The sequence below is a fragment of the Wasmannia auropunctata genome, unplaced genomic scaffold (assembly GCF_000956235.1).
Source record: "Wasmannia auropunctata unplaced genomic scaffold, wasmannia.A_1.0 LD336060.1, whole genome shotgun sequence".
Classification (NCBI taxonomy): Eukaryota; Metazoa; Arthropoda; class Insecta; order Hymenoptera; family Formicidae; genus Wasmannia; species Wasmannia auropunctata.
Window position 1 is genome coordinate 2,197,722 of NW_012026830.1, and position 15,353 is coordinate 2,213,074.

Genomic DNA, 15,353 nt, shown 5'->3' on the forward strand with positions numbered 1-15,353 from the left:
TTTTTTATTATTTAATGCAGTTTGCCGTATTTATTTATAACCCATTATATCCTTTTCATACATATTATTACTTGATTTATTAAATGATATATATATATTAGTAAATTGTGTTATAAACGTTTAAAAAATTAATTACGATAAAAATACATGCTCTTTTCTAATTTTTTAATATTTTTTGCAAATAAATCATCAATTCTTGCCGTTCGCTCGATGCCATAGTGCGGCATGACACCTGTTGTCGATTGAAAGAAATGCGCGTATAAATTAAAGTGTTCTGGGGTACTGCGTGCACAACACGTTACTGAGTCGTTTATAAGATAAAATTAAATCATGATAAATAAATATATGATGTTTAGAACCATAAGTGAAACAAGATATTATTAATCAATTTTTTTTTTCGTTACTACTGTGACACACATAGTCTGACGAAACAATTCAGGAATTCTATTAGGATTATTAATACAATTATCACACTAAAGATAATTCCGTTAAAGACAAATAAGTGATAAGCAAGAGTTATTGCAAAAAAAATTTAAGAAAGAAGATCCGAATCATGTAAGACATTTAACTTATAGATACCAAAGATAAGAAAAATTTGGTGTTAGTTGTTAGGAATCTCTCTCGTACACAATTTATGATCTGCCTGATCGCACTAAGTAAAGCAAATAAACTAGATAATTATTAAAGCTGATAAGTGAATGAACGAGTACACTCTCAATCCCGAGTCGCTATAAGTCAAAAAGTGAAAAAAACGGGATTCCTTGAATTCTCCATAGGGTTTCCTTCTTCCTCCTTCTCCTTTTCTCACACTCTCCTATTCATTCTTTCATACTAATAAAGCTACGAGTATTTAACAGGAGAAAAGAGATTATCGTGAAATTAAAAACTAATTGGCTAATGAATTACAAATTCAATTAGGCGATTAATAATTAAGGTAGATAATCGATCAATTTGCTAATTCAGTTTTTTCTCTCTGTAAGCCTCCCGCTTTGTCTCTTTCGATTTTCATATGACTTTCAATACGCACAGACACAATTTATTCGATTTTATTTATTAAATAAACGCTACAATCTATATTCGTATATATATATACATATATATGCGTTTCAATACTTGTCGAATACATTGTATAATGTACAAGAAGATATTTCTTGGGATAATGCAATGATTTTTTTTATATATGTATGTATGTACAATTAATTTAAGCTCTTGAGTAAACGCAACTATAATAAATTAGGTTTAGTCTATTTATGAATTTGCCGTCAAGTTATAATATTGTATTATATGTTTTTTTGTAAGATTTAACAATAATCGGAAATAAATCGTCAAGAAATAAAGAAGTTATGTGTCTTTCTTTTTTAATAACTTATTCCCATCAAAATGTATCCTATTAATTTCTTTTGTAAACTTGACTTCTCTTGCGCTATTCTTCTATTATACATTAGTCACGTAATCGTATAATTATGCATAGATTAAACATTTTTTTAACGATTTTAATTTTTTTATAGTATACGTAACGCGAATTATAGATTTTCAATACCGAACAAGGTCTTAGATAGGAAAAATAAGAAAAGGTATATATTTTCTTATATATAAAATGCTCATACGAACGATAATAAATTAAATTTAATTGCAGTTTATGATTAATGATTTTATCTTAGATTGATTATAATTATATGTTTGAAATTATATGTTAATTCTTTTCTAAACAATTCTGTTTACCAAAGTTTATTAAAAGTTTCAGTATAACATTCATTTATACACTTTGCAATTTTAATTATTTATCACTTTTTGTTTAATTACTTCTATTTACAAAGAAAAAAAATGTTACAAATTGTCTTATTTAATATATTTATATATGAACGGAAACAGTATATCTTTGTAAAAACATTTTGTAACAATATTTTTTTTCTTACATAAATTTTTCCCATATAATATAGGAATACTTTTTTTTCAGCACTTAACAAATTGTAAAAATCTATGCTTGTGCCGTAAAGTAATCGGTTTTTCACAATTATTTGCTATTTCTATGGACTGTGCAAACAGGAATTAATTATTAAGTAAGAATTAATTGTACAAGAATTAGATTACTACTTAATACTAATGTTTGCATGCAAGCTTAAATAATTTCGTGACATGCGCATTTTGCACATTACGTATTATATCAACATGTTAAATATTGCCCATGTTTATGTGATCGTTAGGACGAGTGTTATCGGTTCGATTCTTTCCGAATTCTTGCGGAAATTCATCTTCCAATTCCCAAACAGCCCCATCGTCGAATCTCTGCTGCTCGGTGACCCAACCGCATATCATCGTACGTAGAAGTAAACCTGTAAAGAGTATTTCAATAGTAGAGTCAAGTAATCAAGACAAGATAAATAAACAAAATCAATGAAGCAAAAAATAATTGGCTAGTCCATAGACAAACAATTGTAAATTGTAAAATTCAATTTAAAAATAATACGAGTTTGAAGAGCAGATGAAACACCTTTAACTAACATTAGTTTAGACTAGCAAACAAATTTCAAAACGCCAACTGATGTTTTGATATGGACAAAAAATCAAATTGACGATTATTGGTGCATAAAGGAAGGAGAGATAATTGTATTATTGTACATATACATCCGCGCTTTAAGCTCTTGATCTTTTGATCTTGAATTAGATTTAATAATTTATATATAATTTGATTAAAATAAAAACTATTACGTTATTGAATTTCTATCAAAGAGAGGTACAGTAGGAAAAAAAGGAAAGGGGGAGATGGAGAAAGAAAGCAAGAGAATAGAGGTGATGGAGAACAGAAAAACAAGGAAATAAAAGGAAAGGAGAAAGAGAGAGAGAGAGAAAATCTAATAAAAAAAGTGAAAGGATGTGTTAAAGAGAAAGAAAGGGTAAAGAGAAAAGAAAAAACACAAAGAAAAAGAGAACAAAGGAAAGAAGAAGAGAGAAGAAATGTATTTGGAAAACGAGAAAGTTTCTAGCATCTCACTAACTAATATTAGTTTGTAGAATCAAAAAATTGTATACTTTTTCTTATATTATACATCTTAAAATAATTAATTTTTTGCTTTAATAGATTTATGAAAAATGTCAAAAATTTTTCTTTCGATTTATTCATTAATAAATAGTTGCAGATATTGATAACTTTAAATGTTGAACTACCCTAAAATTCATTTGTGCGAGAAGTATGTAGGTAGATTCCATTATGCATTTATGTACCAATAAAAAAATAAGTAAAACAACCGAGTTTTTAGCATATTACTTTTATATCATTAAATTTATACGTGGAAAACTAATTTATTTTAACATACAAGAAGAAAATTTATATGATTTTTGTCATCGATAATTGTTGTTATTAATCGATAAATCAATTTGGTTACAATAAAAAATTATATTCAGAATTGATAAAAATTGATTCAGAATAAAAATTATTTTTTTCCATATCTCCAGTTTGTCACAATATGGCGACGTGCAGATTGATTAGAAGTACCTGTTATTAATCCAGAAACAATGGAGATCCCAAGGGTGACCGCCAGCGCCAACAATTGATATCCCGCTTGTTGATACGCTGTTCTATTGAATCCCGTTGATATTCCATAATCGTCGCGCATCTCACTAATTTTCGTCTCTGAGCTTGGGGCCCGCGCAGGAAAGATCTGTTAACAAATACGTTAGAGATAATTATAAAGAAAATTATAAATAAGTAATCATTTTAAGTTAATAAAAATCATAACATATAATTTGACACAAAATTAAAAATCTTAAAAAAAACAGTTGCAATATATTTCAAGAATGTTCCAGTTTTTAATTAGTTTATTTGTAAATGTGTCTATTCATATTTTGATGAAATAAAAAATAGATCTGAAGTAAAATGCATTTTATCATAAGGAATAATACATTTAATAGTAGGGAAGTTAAAATACATTTTATCATATACGTACAATTTTCTGTATCATTGATATGTTTCAAGTTACGTTCCAAGTAATTAAGTAATACACCCTATTGAGTCTTAAATGACTATCATCTCTCTTCATTATACGGATGGAATTCTGTGCGGTAATTACCCCAAAAATAATTTAAAAGTGCGATGGTCAAATTATCGTTCCGCACATCAACGTAAATGAGAGTTAATTACGCGAAAAGAATGAAATAATTAATTCAAGATAACGGAATTACGTACTTCGTACAGGGAGTAATCGTAAGTGGCTTCCGTGGCTAAGCTTGCCATGAGTGCTCCAAAAAATGCAGCTAGCACGCCCGGCATCCCGTGTAAATTATGCACCCCGCAAGTGTCATGGATATGAAGATGTTTCTGTATAAATGGCTGTAAAAAGAAGTAAAGGAATTAATATTAGAAAGATTCATTAGAAACAGACTTTGCACAATCCTACAATTTGCTCTCAGTTGAGAATTTTTCTGTTAGCAGAAAAATTCTCGACTGAGATGATATTTAACTTCGTCGTCAAACTAAATGAATCTTGATCGACGAACTTGACTTTTTAATTGCATTTTTTATTTCAAAAATAAAAAATAGACTAAGTGATTTATATAAATAATCAATCTGTATTTATATTTAATTATGTAAGAATTTTTATGTAAAAATCATGCATAATAAGATCGATATTAACATCCCATATACATATTTTTTTTTTACTTTCAAAGAACTAAAATTAACATAAATACATCGATCTAATAAGATGTCTGATTAGAATAATCTAATGTGTGCTTTGGTGATTTAATAATCATATTTCTTCTTTTTGGCATAGTGAATAAAAGCTTATACATATACATATATATATATATATATATATATATATATATATATATATATAAAACGTTCATGTCAATAATTTTATTTCATTTATAATTAAAGAAGTATTAAGATATGAATATATAAAAAGCGAATATTTTATTTTAATTTTTATAAAATAATATTTTAGTTTGTATAAAATACGAACTATCTCGTAAACTATTGATTTTCGGAAAAAAAGATAAAAAACATTTTTATGGACGAGTAACTAATTAACTATCGCGATTGTACGATTATCTTTACTGTTACCGTAAGATATTTGTATCCCAAAACACTAATCACACCGGATATTGCGCCGATGACCAGAGCACCCACCGGTTCACACATCATACCTGCATACATTGAGAAAGTTTTAATTAGAAGAAGACCTACTTAAATTAAATTTTGAGTAAGAGAACAACAATATGATTTAATAACATCAATAAAAAATTATCTATACGTTTTAGGAAAACTTGTTTTATAGTTACGTTGCGGCACAACATATTTAATAAAGCAATATTGCTGTAAAAACATCATACAAAGAAAATATAATGTAAGACATAAATAATATAGTATAGAAATACTTAAAACAAAAGAAAAATTTGTGCCTTCCTATTTCCACATGGCTTAAGTAAAATCAAAATTAATAAGCAATATGTTAATTATAATAATTATAATGTCACATTATAATCTAATATGTATCTAATATTGCATTATGTAGAAGACATTTAAATACACATATACATAATTGCAGAATACATTAATTGCATGTAGCAATACATTATACATTATTACATGTAGCAATATATTGAAAAATGTTTTATCAGCTCAATAAAAAATAGATTGAAATTAACACAAAAAATATAAATGTACAATTAAATCAATATACAATTATTTGTTTATTTTGCGTTATAAGACTTTAATATTGTATGTTATATAAAAACCTTACATGAGCAATATATGTATAAAATATTTATAAATCTGGTATTTACATATTAAAAAGTTAATAATCGATTAGTATACCTGCGGCTGTGCCAATAGCAACACCTCCAGCCAGGGTCGAGTTTTGCACGTGTACCATGTTGAATTTGTTGTCTTTGGAAACCAATGCGGACACGGCGAACGTGATCACGCAGCTCGCGGATATTGATAACAGAGTGTTGATTATAGCACGCTGTTGATCATCTCCTGTCAACGCAGCGCTATTGAATGACGGCCAAAATAGCCATAAGAACACCGTACCTAAAGGCATTTAATCTTGTATATTATCAACCCCATTTTAGCAGTTGAAACACTTAAAAAATTCGATAAAATTTTATATAAAAAAAACAAACAAATTTTATTTAATGAAACATCCAATCTCCATTATAGGTACGCAAATAACTTATCCGACACATACCGATCATAGCAAAAACGTCTGACTGATAGGACGATCCCTCCAGCTCATTCTCCTTCGATTTCTCCTTCGTTCCCAGTACGAAACTAATTGCCAATCCGAAATATGCGCCAAACACATGAACGAACATACTATCACCAGCATCAACGGCCTTAGAAATGTGAATAAAATTTATATATAAATTCCAGCAAACACAGATTATAACTACATTATTGCAGCAACATTGTAATATTTCTGCAATATAGCTGGAATGTTACAACGTTGCTGCAACATTGCAGTTATAATCTATGTTTGCTGCCTGCTGGGATACAGAGTATACGAATATAGGAAACATATAGTATAAGAAAATACATCTTATAGAAAAATATATCCTGTCGTACATTTGTAAAATAAAGTAGTTATATTGTTTAGTTCAAAATTTTTAAATAAAATATCGATGTTATAAAATAAAGAATAAATATTTATTAATCAACAATATTTACAAAGTAGTAGAAAATAATAGTAAATATACGTGTACATTTATATATATGTGTATAAATGTATGTGATGAAAATCTATTGTCATATTCTAATTTTAATTGTACATTATAATACAAACATATAGAGAGAATATATTTTATATTAAATATAATTTTATATTTCTTTTGTTTTCTTTTATTGCAATTTACGATCAAAATCTAACTGAAATCAAGCAAAATTAGAAATGAACTCACCATGAACAGATGCTCTCCTACGTACTTATTAACAGTAAACATAATCAACTCCACTATTCCCATGAACACCAGTTGCATATAGGTCACTTTGCCTAAAACTGCTCCCATGGAGATAAGCGGCGTAGCAACAGCGACATCGGCACTAAGCAAACTGAAAAGTTCCGTAACGATACATAATGAAGAAATAAATATATCTTCACTTAAATTGTTTTATAAAGAAGCAATTTTTTATTTTATTTTAATGTAAAAATAAAACGTTCACGTTTCCATACATTTACAAAATAAGACTATTCTAAAATACTATCTAAATTACTTTATCTCTATACTGCAATATCAATCAAAATAAACACTGACCTTCCTAATGAGATGTAAGCTCTCTGTCCTAATTTCACATTCATTGCGCCATCGCAGAGTAAAGCAACCTGGACGAGAATTGCGCCTATGAGGAAGGTCAAACCAACAGCGCTCTGACTGTATCTCTTGAGGAACGTCATCAGGAAACCAAAACCGATCCATATCATCACATGTACATCTTGATACACTGTACCATTTCAGTCAGATCCAAGAACAAAAAATGAGCGTTTTTGTAAGCGGCATATAGTTGATGAACAGATAACGTTTTTTTTTCTTTATTTAATTCTTTAATTGTGTGTAATTAATTAATTACATATAATCAGGAATCATAGTTTATAATAGAATAGCAATGAAAAAATATAGCTTACAATTTTTATAGATTTAAGTATTCACCAATTTCCGTGTTTACGCAAAATCTAATACCGAATAACTTTCAATCAGCAGATAATGTTTTTTAAATGTTTTTTAAACATTTATTTAACATTATAATATTAAATAAATATTTAAAAAATATTTAAAAAACACTGATGCTAGTTGGGACTTGTGTAAAAATTGTGTATAATTTAATAAATTTTGCTTGATTATGCGAAAAAAAAATACCAAATTAAGTCTGCAACATACTCAGTCAGAAATGACCGTTAATTCGACGTCGAATTGACATGTCGAAATCACCGTATTTAACATCGAATTGGCGATCATTTCTGGCTGGGTAGATATATATCCGTAAAGAGATACAAATTGCTATTTATAATTATACATATATTCGTACATTTTACTATTCATACATTTTGCTTCATACATTTCTATGTTACCCACTATCGCTTTGTACCTTTTCATATATTGCATTAGAATTTACATTTATCATTAGTTTAAATTTTGAACACAAATTTGCTGATCTCCTTTTCTATCTTGTATTTATTAATTTCATCATTTTTAGTACATATTTTTTCCAATAAAAGATATCTATCACTTTCTCATAATTTTACAGAGTAATAAAAATATCGAAAATTTATAAAAAAAAGATTAAGGTCACTGATAACCCGATAAACAGAAAATTAACAACAAGAATTTTAAGCTTAATTTTTCGAACATTATACATGCTTCAGATTTCAATGATATTATGAACATTTTTCATTGTTTTTTTCATTATATACGAAGAAGATATGATGCAGATATCAAAAAGATGAGTTGACAGTAGGCGAGAAGAAAAAAGCGAGAAGACAAATAGTAAGAAAGAGAACAGAATAACAGGAGAAGGAAAATGATAGACAATGACGGCACCAATGTAGAACTTACATATATGTGTGACAGGTAGAGAGTTCGATTGTCCATTCAAATAAGGATAAACGCTATTCAGCCGGTTGCTGGCATCCACCTCCGGGGCGTAATCATACAGAGCAAGAAAACCACACAACAGAAAACCCTCGATAAGAAGAAGTGTGATCGCGTGCTCTAGTGGACTGCACTTCCTTATTCGTATCAACATTGTGCAGGGATCGACTATATGCCGACGAAGCCACCGCAATGTACGTGTCATGAGGCAAATGTGCTCGGACGTGACTTCTTCGAAATTATTTTCGTATTTCGTGAAGATTTCTTTTCAGTGCATATATGTATTTAAATTAAATTGGTCGCACAAGAGAGTATTTATTTTAATTTCCGATTAACGTAATCTTAGAATATTAACGCAGTTATTAAAATTTCTTTAATTTAAAAGGACAAAAAGATTTTTCTTTTTTATTGCTCGTAAATATAAGCGTTAGGATAAATTTTGTATTAATTTCACAATTATTATACAGTTATTTCTAAAGGAAAGAAGTATTATGTATAAATTAAAATTGTCATTATTGGATTTAATTCTTCTTTTAGAAACAATTTTTTTTTAATAATCAAATTTTTCAAGAAATATTTTAGATATTTTCAATTTAATATTTATTTAAAAAAATATTTTAGATATTTTAATACAAAATTTCATTTGCCTTCTTTTATTTTAGAACAATATTATTTAATCTTATTTAATAATAATTATGATTTATTGATTTATTGATATTAATATATTAATTGAAAAAAATTACTTGATTGAAGATATCTATCCGTTGAACTTAATGATAAACTTTGCAAGTAAATGTTAATCGGGAATAACGTTGACATGACAATTCGTTGACAGATGCCGAAGTTGGACTGTTTCCGACGACTGAATGTACAAATAATGTTTCTCCAAATCTTTTAAACACATGGTAGAGGATCGAGATTTAAAATAGGAAAGGTCAAGATGGAACTCGTAACTCTTATTCATATGCTAACGTGTATATTTCTTCTTTTGTGCAACGCACAATATGAATATATGTATGTACATATATTAGATAATCTATTTTCACTTTTCTACGCAAACTTATTGATTTTCGAAAATACTATTCACAGTAACTAATCTAAATAGTCATTTGAAAAACGTTCCAAATTAAATTCATTCTGTTTTGAATGGAGCATCCTGTAGTTATTAAATATAATTTTTCAAGTAGAGACGTTTTCTCATGATTTTAAGGATATTTTTATTAATTTTAAACTTGGACATTTTTTTTGCATAAATCATTCGTAATCTTTATCTTATTTTACTTACAAAAGTATTAACCCAAGATCCCATTGAAAAGTGAGCAATTTACAAAATAGTTTATTCTTAATAAATTTTTATATAAATAATGTAAAATACATTTTGTAAAACACGTTGTTCAGATTTTATTTTAATATTTTTATATGTAAAGTGATAAAAGACAATTTTTTGTTATATTTTCTGCATATAATAAAGAAAAAACAATATTTTTTAAATAATGCTTCTTAAACGAATCTTTTATAACTTTCTTCTGATATTGAACAAGAATTATTGAATATGTTTATCTGTTTATCTTTCTTTTTCTCTTCATATTCCCCTTCTTTCATCAAAAACAAATACCTAATTGCTAAAGAAAACTTGATTTACTTACTCGGATAAATTCGTAATGGATCATCTTGTGGTTTTTGTATTTGTCCAGATTTGACGATACCTGCAAGATAATTAATATTTATTTTAAGCACAATAATGAAGATATAATAGTAAATAATAATGTAGTACAAACAAATTATAAAATTATTAATTCTTATAAAAATTTAAGAAAATTGATTTATACTAACAGCAAAGTTAAAATTTCTGAAGCTTTCAAATTCCTAAAACTTTTTAAATTTTCATGTTTCTTTAAAATCGTATTCTTAAAAATGTTAACATTTAATTAAAATGAAACATTAATAAAATTCTTTTATTTCCTTTCGTGAAAGTTATCCGGAAAAATGTTTGAATAGAAAATTTACAATTTTATATAAAACAATTTTACAAAATTGTAAAAATGATTGAATTTGCTATTTGATTTTAAATATTAATTTTTTTATTTGGTAATATTCTACATATATTTATGGATAAAAACTGAATCGATCACAATCGTATTATGTCACTAATAATTTTTAATGTTATTTTATATATGTTATGCAAATCGTGTTATTATATAACTGAAGTACGCATGTGCGTATTTATATACACATGTGTACGTATTATATACTGACCAGTATGATTTTTCAGCAAATTAGCATTTGCCTCTGGACCGTATGTCATCAATGACCCTATTAGCGCGATTAGGATAATCTCGAGGAGAAACAGCATCAGCATTTGCTGCTTTTCAGTGACCGCTGTATACATTATCTGCAAAAAAGGGAAAGATATATTTGGTCACTTTTGTACGATTAAATTATTACTTCGCAAAGATTTTCTTTTGTTGTATTCTGTACTGGCTATGATAAAATAAGTGTTTATTTATTATAGCTAAATTTAGAAAAAGAGAAATTTCAAAATGAAAAATATTCTTTTTCTCTTTTTTGTATTATTATTATTATTATTATTCTTGTTGTTATAGTATATATGTATATATATTATTGTTATGATTTTATTAATTTTTATTAAGGAACTTAAGTTTAAGTTAAAGAAATAACAATAAATTTATTTATAATACTTTTTAATTATTTATATTTAATAATGTATAAAATTTTAATTTAACCTAGCCCATGTTTTTAATTAAATTAAATTAATTAGATCCTGTTGATAATTTACGATACGTCTCTCTCTATTTTTTTTTATAGAGGAACAATTTTGTGCTTTTCTTATTTATTCGACAACTGTGTAAGGGAAGAATGTAGTTAAATTCTTGTGGAATAAAATATGAACATTTCTGAATGATATAAAGAATAAATATATACAATAAAAGATATGTATTGCTAATAAGTATTTACCTTATATATATATATAAGGTACATATTAATCATTATTTTTTTAAATATCTAGATTAAAGCATATTTTTAAAATACAGAAAGATATATATATAGCCTATATATTTAAAAGAATAATGATTAATATGGATGTATATATATGTATATATGTATATGTATATAACTCATGTAATAATTCATCTTAAAAATCTAAAATAATATTTTGTAGAACATATACACGCAGGCAGGCGCAAATATTTACAAATATATAAAGTAATAAATTCTGTGGGCAAATATTGGATAAATATCTATAAGCAGTAACTTGCATATCAATCAGTACGATACCTTTCCCATCGTATTTCGATAATTCAGGTTAATCAATCAGTCGCGCTTCTCTCACTGACGATTTTTTGCCACGCACTGAAAAAATATATTTTATCGCTTTTTACAATATAATTTATGGGCTCGTCGAATTCCACGAAAGACACAAAAAGTAATATAACCTAAATTTATTTTTATTCGACACGTTAATAAATATTTAACTGTGACAATATATGTAAAAAATAAAGAGAGTAAATGCATTTTTTTTCTACCAAAAAGAATCAAATGTATGAAGGGTAAGTAATTAATCTATCTTTTTAAATATTCCATATATTTTAGCACATATTTCCTTTATATTATGTTGCACACTTTATATAAATTGGAATTTTATCCTGTATATTGCGTCTCTCTTATGTACCCAATAAATACAGAATACGATATATTTGGTAAGATTTATTAAATTCAAATTAACAACTTCAAATGGTCAGATAAGATGAGACACGAGAGCTGCGGTGGTTGTGGAATAATCTGTATTGGTTCAGCTGGTGTAGGTTGTGACGTAGGTTTCTATATTGTTTAGCTTTCTGTAACGGACACGATCCAATTACACTGCAGTTGTGCAAATTCAATTGTCATTGACCTCGTCATCCCTCGGGTACACGTTAATTGGACCATTACACTTATAGATTTTAATACAAGAAATAACACTCTTTTTTCGGAATTGTCTTTAAATGCAACCACTATTACACTGAGCGTTTTATAACATTAATCGTAATGCGACATTGCAAGTATATAACTGTAAAGTTATTACCCGGTTTCAGATCTCGTTTTCACTCTTAGTGGGTCGTTGTCGACGTGGGAAACTCGTCGCACGATGTCGCAAATCGTTCTGCCTCGTTTAAGCCTCGTTTAAATACTCATACTGAGGGTCCCTACATGATCATCACGCCTGTTTATATGAACCCCAAGCCCAAGAGAATTAGCAACAATTGTCATCTTTACCTAATTTTGTGCGCCCTTTTTATCTCATCAAAATACTACATTGATTTCCAGAAATAGGGGAATCTGCGGTTTAATCTACATATTCGAATTTCGACGCGAGATTATCAAATATGAGATTAAAACTGACGAGATTATCGAGATTACAAGTATCACACAGATTAAAATTGACATAGTAATATAATAATCCATTTAAGAAAGGAAAATTGAATTTAACTAACTGTTGCTAGCAATAAAATTTTCACATTATATGGTTATTATTAGTTAATAACATATTTTAAAATAGCCTATTTATTTCTGTAATTATTTATGTAATTAAATATGCGCTCTCTATAGAGTATATTGCATATTGTAGTAAATGAGAAAATACGATTACAAAAGTTGCTATTAACATGTTAAATACAATTTAACGGCAATAACAGAATTATTTAGAAATTGCTTCTAACCAAGGTTAGCGAGGAAGTTTGATCAATTATGAACAGTTAGTATTTTATTACTACTGCTATAATTTATTTCAGTAATCTGTTCAATAATTTTCAGAAAATCTCATTTCAGAAAATCCTGATCCAGTAACTTTATTTTATCATTATTTCAATTTATTTATTATCTCTTTATTTCATTCTTCTTCAGGCAATTTAATTTCCTTTTCATTTAATGTCGCTTTTTACATTTTACTACGCTTCAAACTTTTAATCTTTATATCTTTTTTTATACATCAATTTATTTATATCTACTTTTATATTTATTTTGTATTATTAAAATTTACAAAAATGTTATTAAAAGTTTTATCATACATTATTCATATTTTATTTCATACTTTATCATTCTGTATTGGACTCCTAAATATATAAATTAGTTTAATTTATGTTGGTTGTCTTACAAAAGTATGTGTCAAAGAGATTGCTCGCACGAAGATATCGTGGATTATGAATTCATAGGTACATGAATAGTTGACGAAATAAACAAGAGATTGTAAGCGCGTAGGGTATTCTAAGCATTTGTGAAATAGACAAAATAAAAAAAAACACGATCTTCAAGAATGTTTGACAATTATCCCTGAAAACAGGGATTGTAACAACGTGTGGTAAATTAATGGAACTGCAATTTAGTAGTAAAATCGACGTTACAAACATCTCATTTATTAATGGTGATATCCTATATACTGCGCGTGCAAGGATGAGACCGTCTCTGATAACAAACAGTGCTTACACGCAACCACTGAAACACGATTAAAACTACATATGTCCTTGAATGTCTAAAAAAAAAATAAATTCTACTGTTACACAGATTTGTAATTTGTAAAAGAACTCACAAAATAAAACATTTTTAACATTATTTTTAAGATTTTTAGAAAAAATTATATTATAGAAGGTCACTCTGTCATCCCTTTTTGCCATTTTTACATTATTATTGTTATTGTATACTTATTTATTACATAAATGTATTTATGCGAACAATAATCTTACATCTACATTTTACGAGGAATATAAAAATAACTAAGACAATAAAATTTTACAGCACTAATCTAAAAGTTACACATTAATTTATAGCAATCATTATATCATTCTACCATATAATTGTAGGTGAATGACATACGATATTATTCAATTTTTTTAAGTACAATATAAATCGTTATTCTATGCCTAGAAATATTAAAAGTAATAAAATTCAAGAATTATTATGTTAAAATCAGAAGATAAATGAATGACAAAAATTTTTTATTCTTTTTTTTAATAGTACATCTATATATATATTATTCTTGGATATCAATTTAAAGCATGATAAGATTTTATTTTTAATATATCAATTTTTACTTACCTTTATTTTATGTAACTGCTTTTGAGGAAGAAACGAAGAGAAGATGTTAGAGCAATAAAATTTTCTTTATGTTCATAGATTGATTTTACATAGAACTGTTTGTCTCTTTAACACAAATCGCTTTTGCATCGCTAGTATCGGAATTTTGGAGATCGAGCTGATATTGACGAGAAGTAATATGATTTCGCGAATGGAATCACAAGACGTCTGACCACGAGGACATGCGAAACGATACTCGGCCGAAGAAAACGAACAGTTCAATGTCAGTGGACAGATGACACGCGATCGATTTGCTCTGCTCAGGGAAATCGACGGTCAACATGTACCGATATAATTAGACTGCATGTCGAACACGAGACAAACAAGTCATCATTTGCAATGGCGACCTGACATTCTATGATGCGCAGTGGGAAATCTGTGCTGGGATAAAAACGTTTTGATAAATTTGATAAGATTATCGCTCGTATTTAATCAAAAACAAATAATTTGAGTTATGGCCAATAAACGAGCAAATATTTAGATGTAGATATAAATTCATATATTTTCAAGATTGGAGACTGTCTGAGGAATGTTTTTTTCTGTGAAGTGTATAAACCATTTTTCGTTTATGCAGTCAAGAGGTTTCTTATATTCTCTCAAAAAATGTATCGGTTTAATAGCAGTATTAGTTAATTAGT

The 15,353-nt window shown here is 27.5% G+C and overlaps 1 protein-coding gene across 7 annotated transcripts; it reads right to left on the reverse strand.

Annotated features, from left to right (window-relative positions):
- Positions 1-1,902: 1,902 nt before the first annotated feature.
- Positions 1,903-15,029, reverse strand: LOC105450558 (ammonium transporter Rh type A). 7 transcript variants are annotated; one of them, XM_011690481.1, is made up of 13 exons: positions 14,677-15,029; positions 11,884-11,958; positions 10,843-10,978; positions 10,233-10,292; positions 8,551-8,850; positions 7,255-7,441; positions 6,901-7,051; positions 6,192-6,339; positions 5,816-6,034; positions 5,063-5,145; positions 4,184-4,327; positions 3,494-3,659; positions 1,903-2,333 (listed from the first exon to the last, which is right to left on the reverse strand). In XM_011690481.1, the coding sequence occupies exons 2-13, from the start codon at positions 11,890-11,892 to the stop codon at positions 2,173-2,175; spliced, it is 1,764 nt and encodes a 587-aa protein (XP_011688783.1). In that variant the 5' UTR covers positions 11,893-11,958; positions 14,677-15,029; the 3' UTR covers positions 1,903-2,172. The 7 variants fall into 7 exon arrangements, with proteins under 7 accessions (XP_011688783.1, XP_011688785.1, XP_011688781.1 ...); XM_011690483.1 differs by lacking the exon at positions 14,677-15,029 and adding an exon at positions 12,671-12,782 and having other exon boundaries at positions 8,551-8,817; XM_011690479.1 differs by lacking the exon at positions 14,677-15,029 and adding an exon at positions 12,671-12,782.
- Between the last annotated feature and the right edge of the window lie 324 nt (positions 15,030-15,353).

Coding starts and splice junctions, on each gene's coding strand:
- LOC105450558 (XM_011690481.1), bottom strand. Junction 10,293..10,842: donor TTTGCTGAAAAATCATACTG/GTCAGTATATAA, acceptor ATTATCTTGCAG/GTATCGTCAAATCTGGACAA. Junction 6,035..6,191: donor AGACGTTTTTGCTATGATCG/GTATGTGTCGGA, acceptor AAATGCCTTTAG/GTACGGTGTTCTTATGGCTA.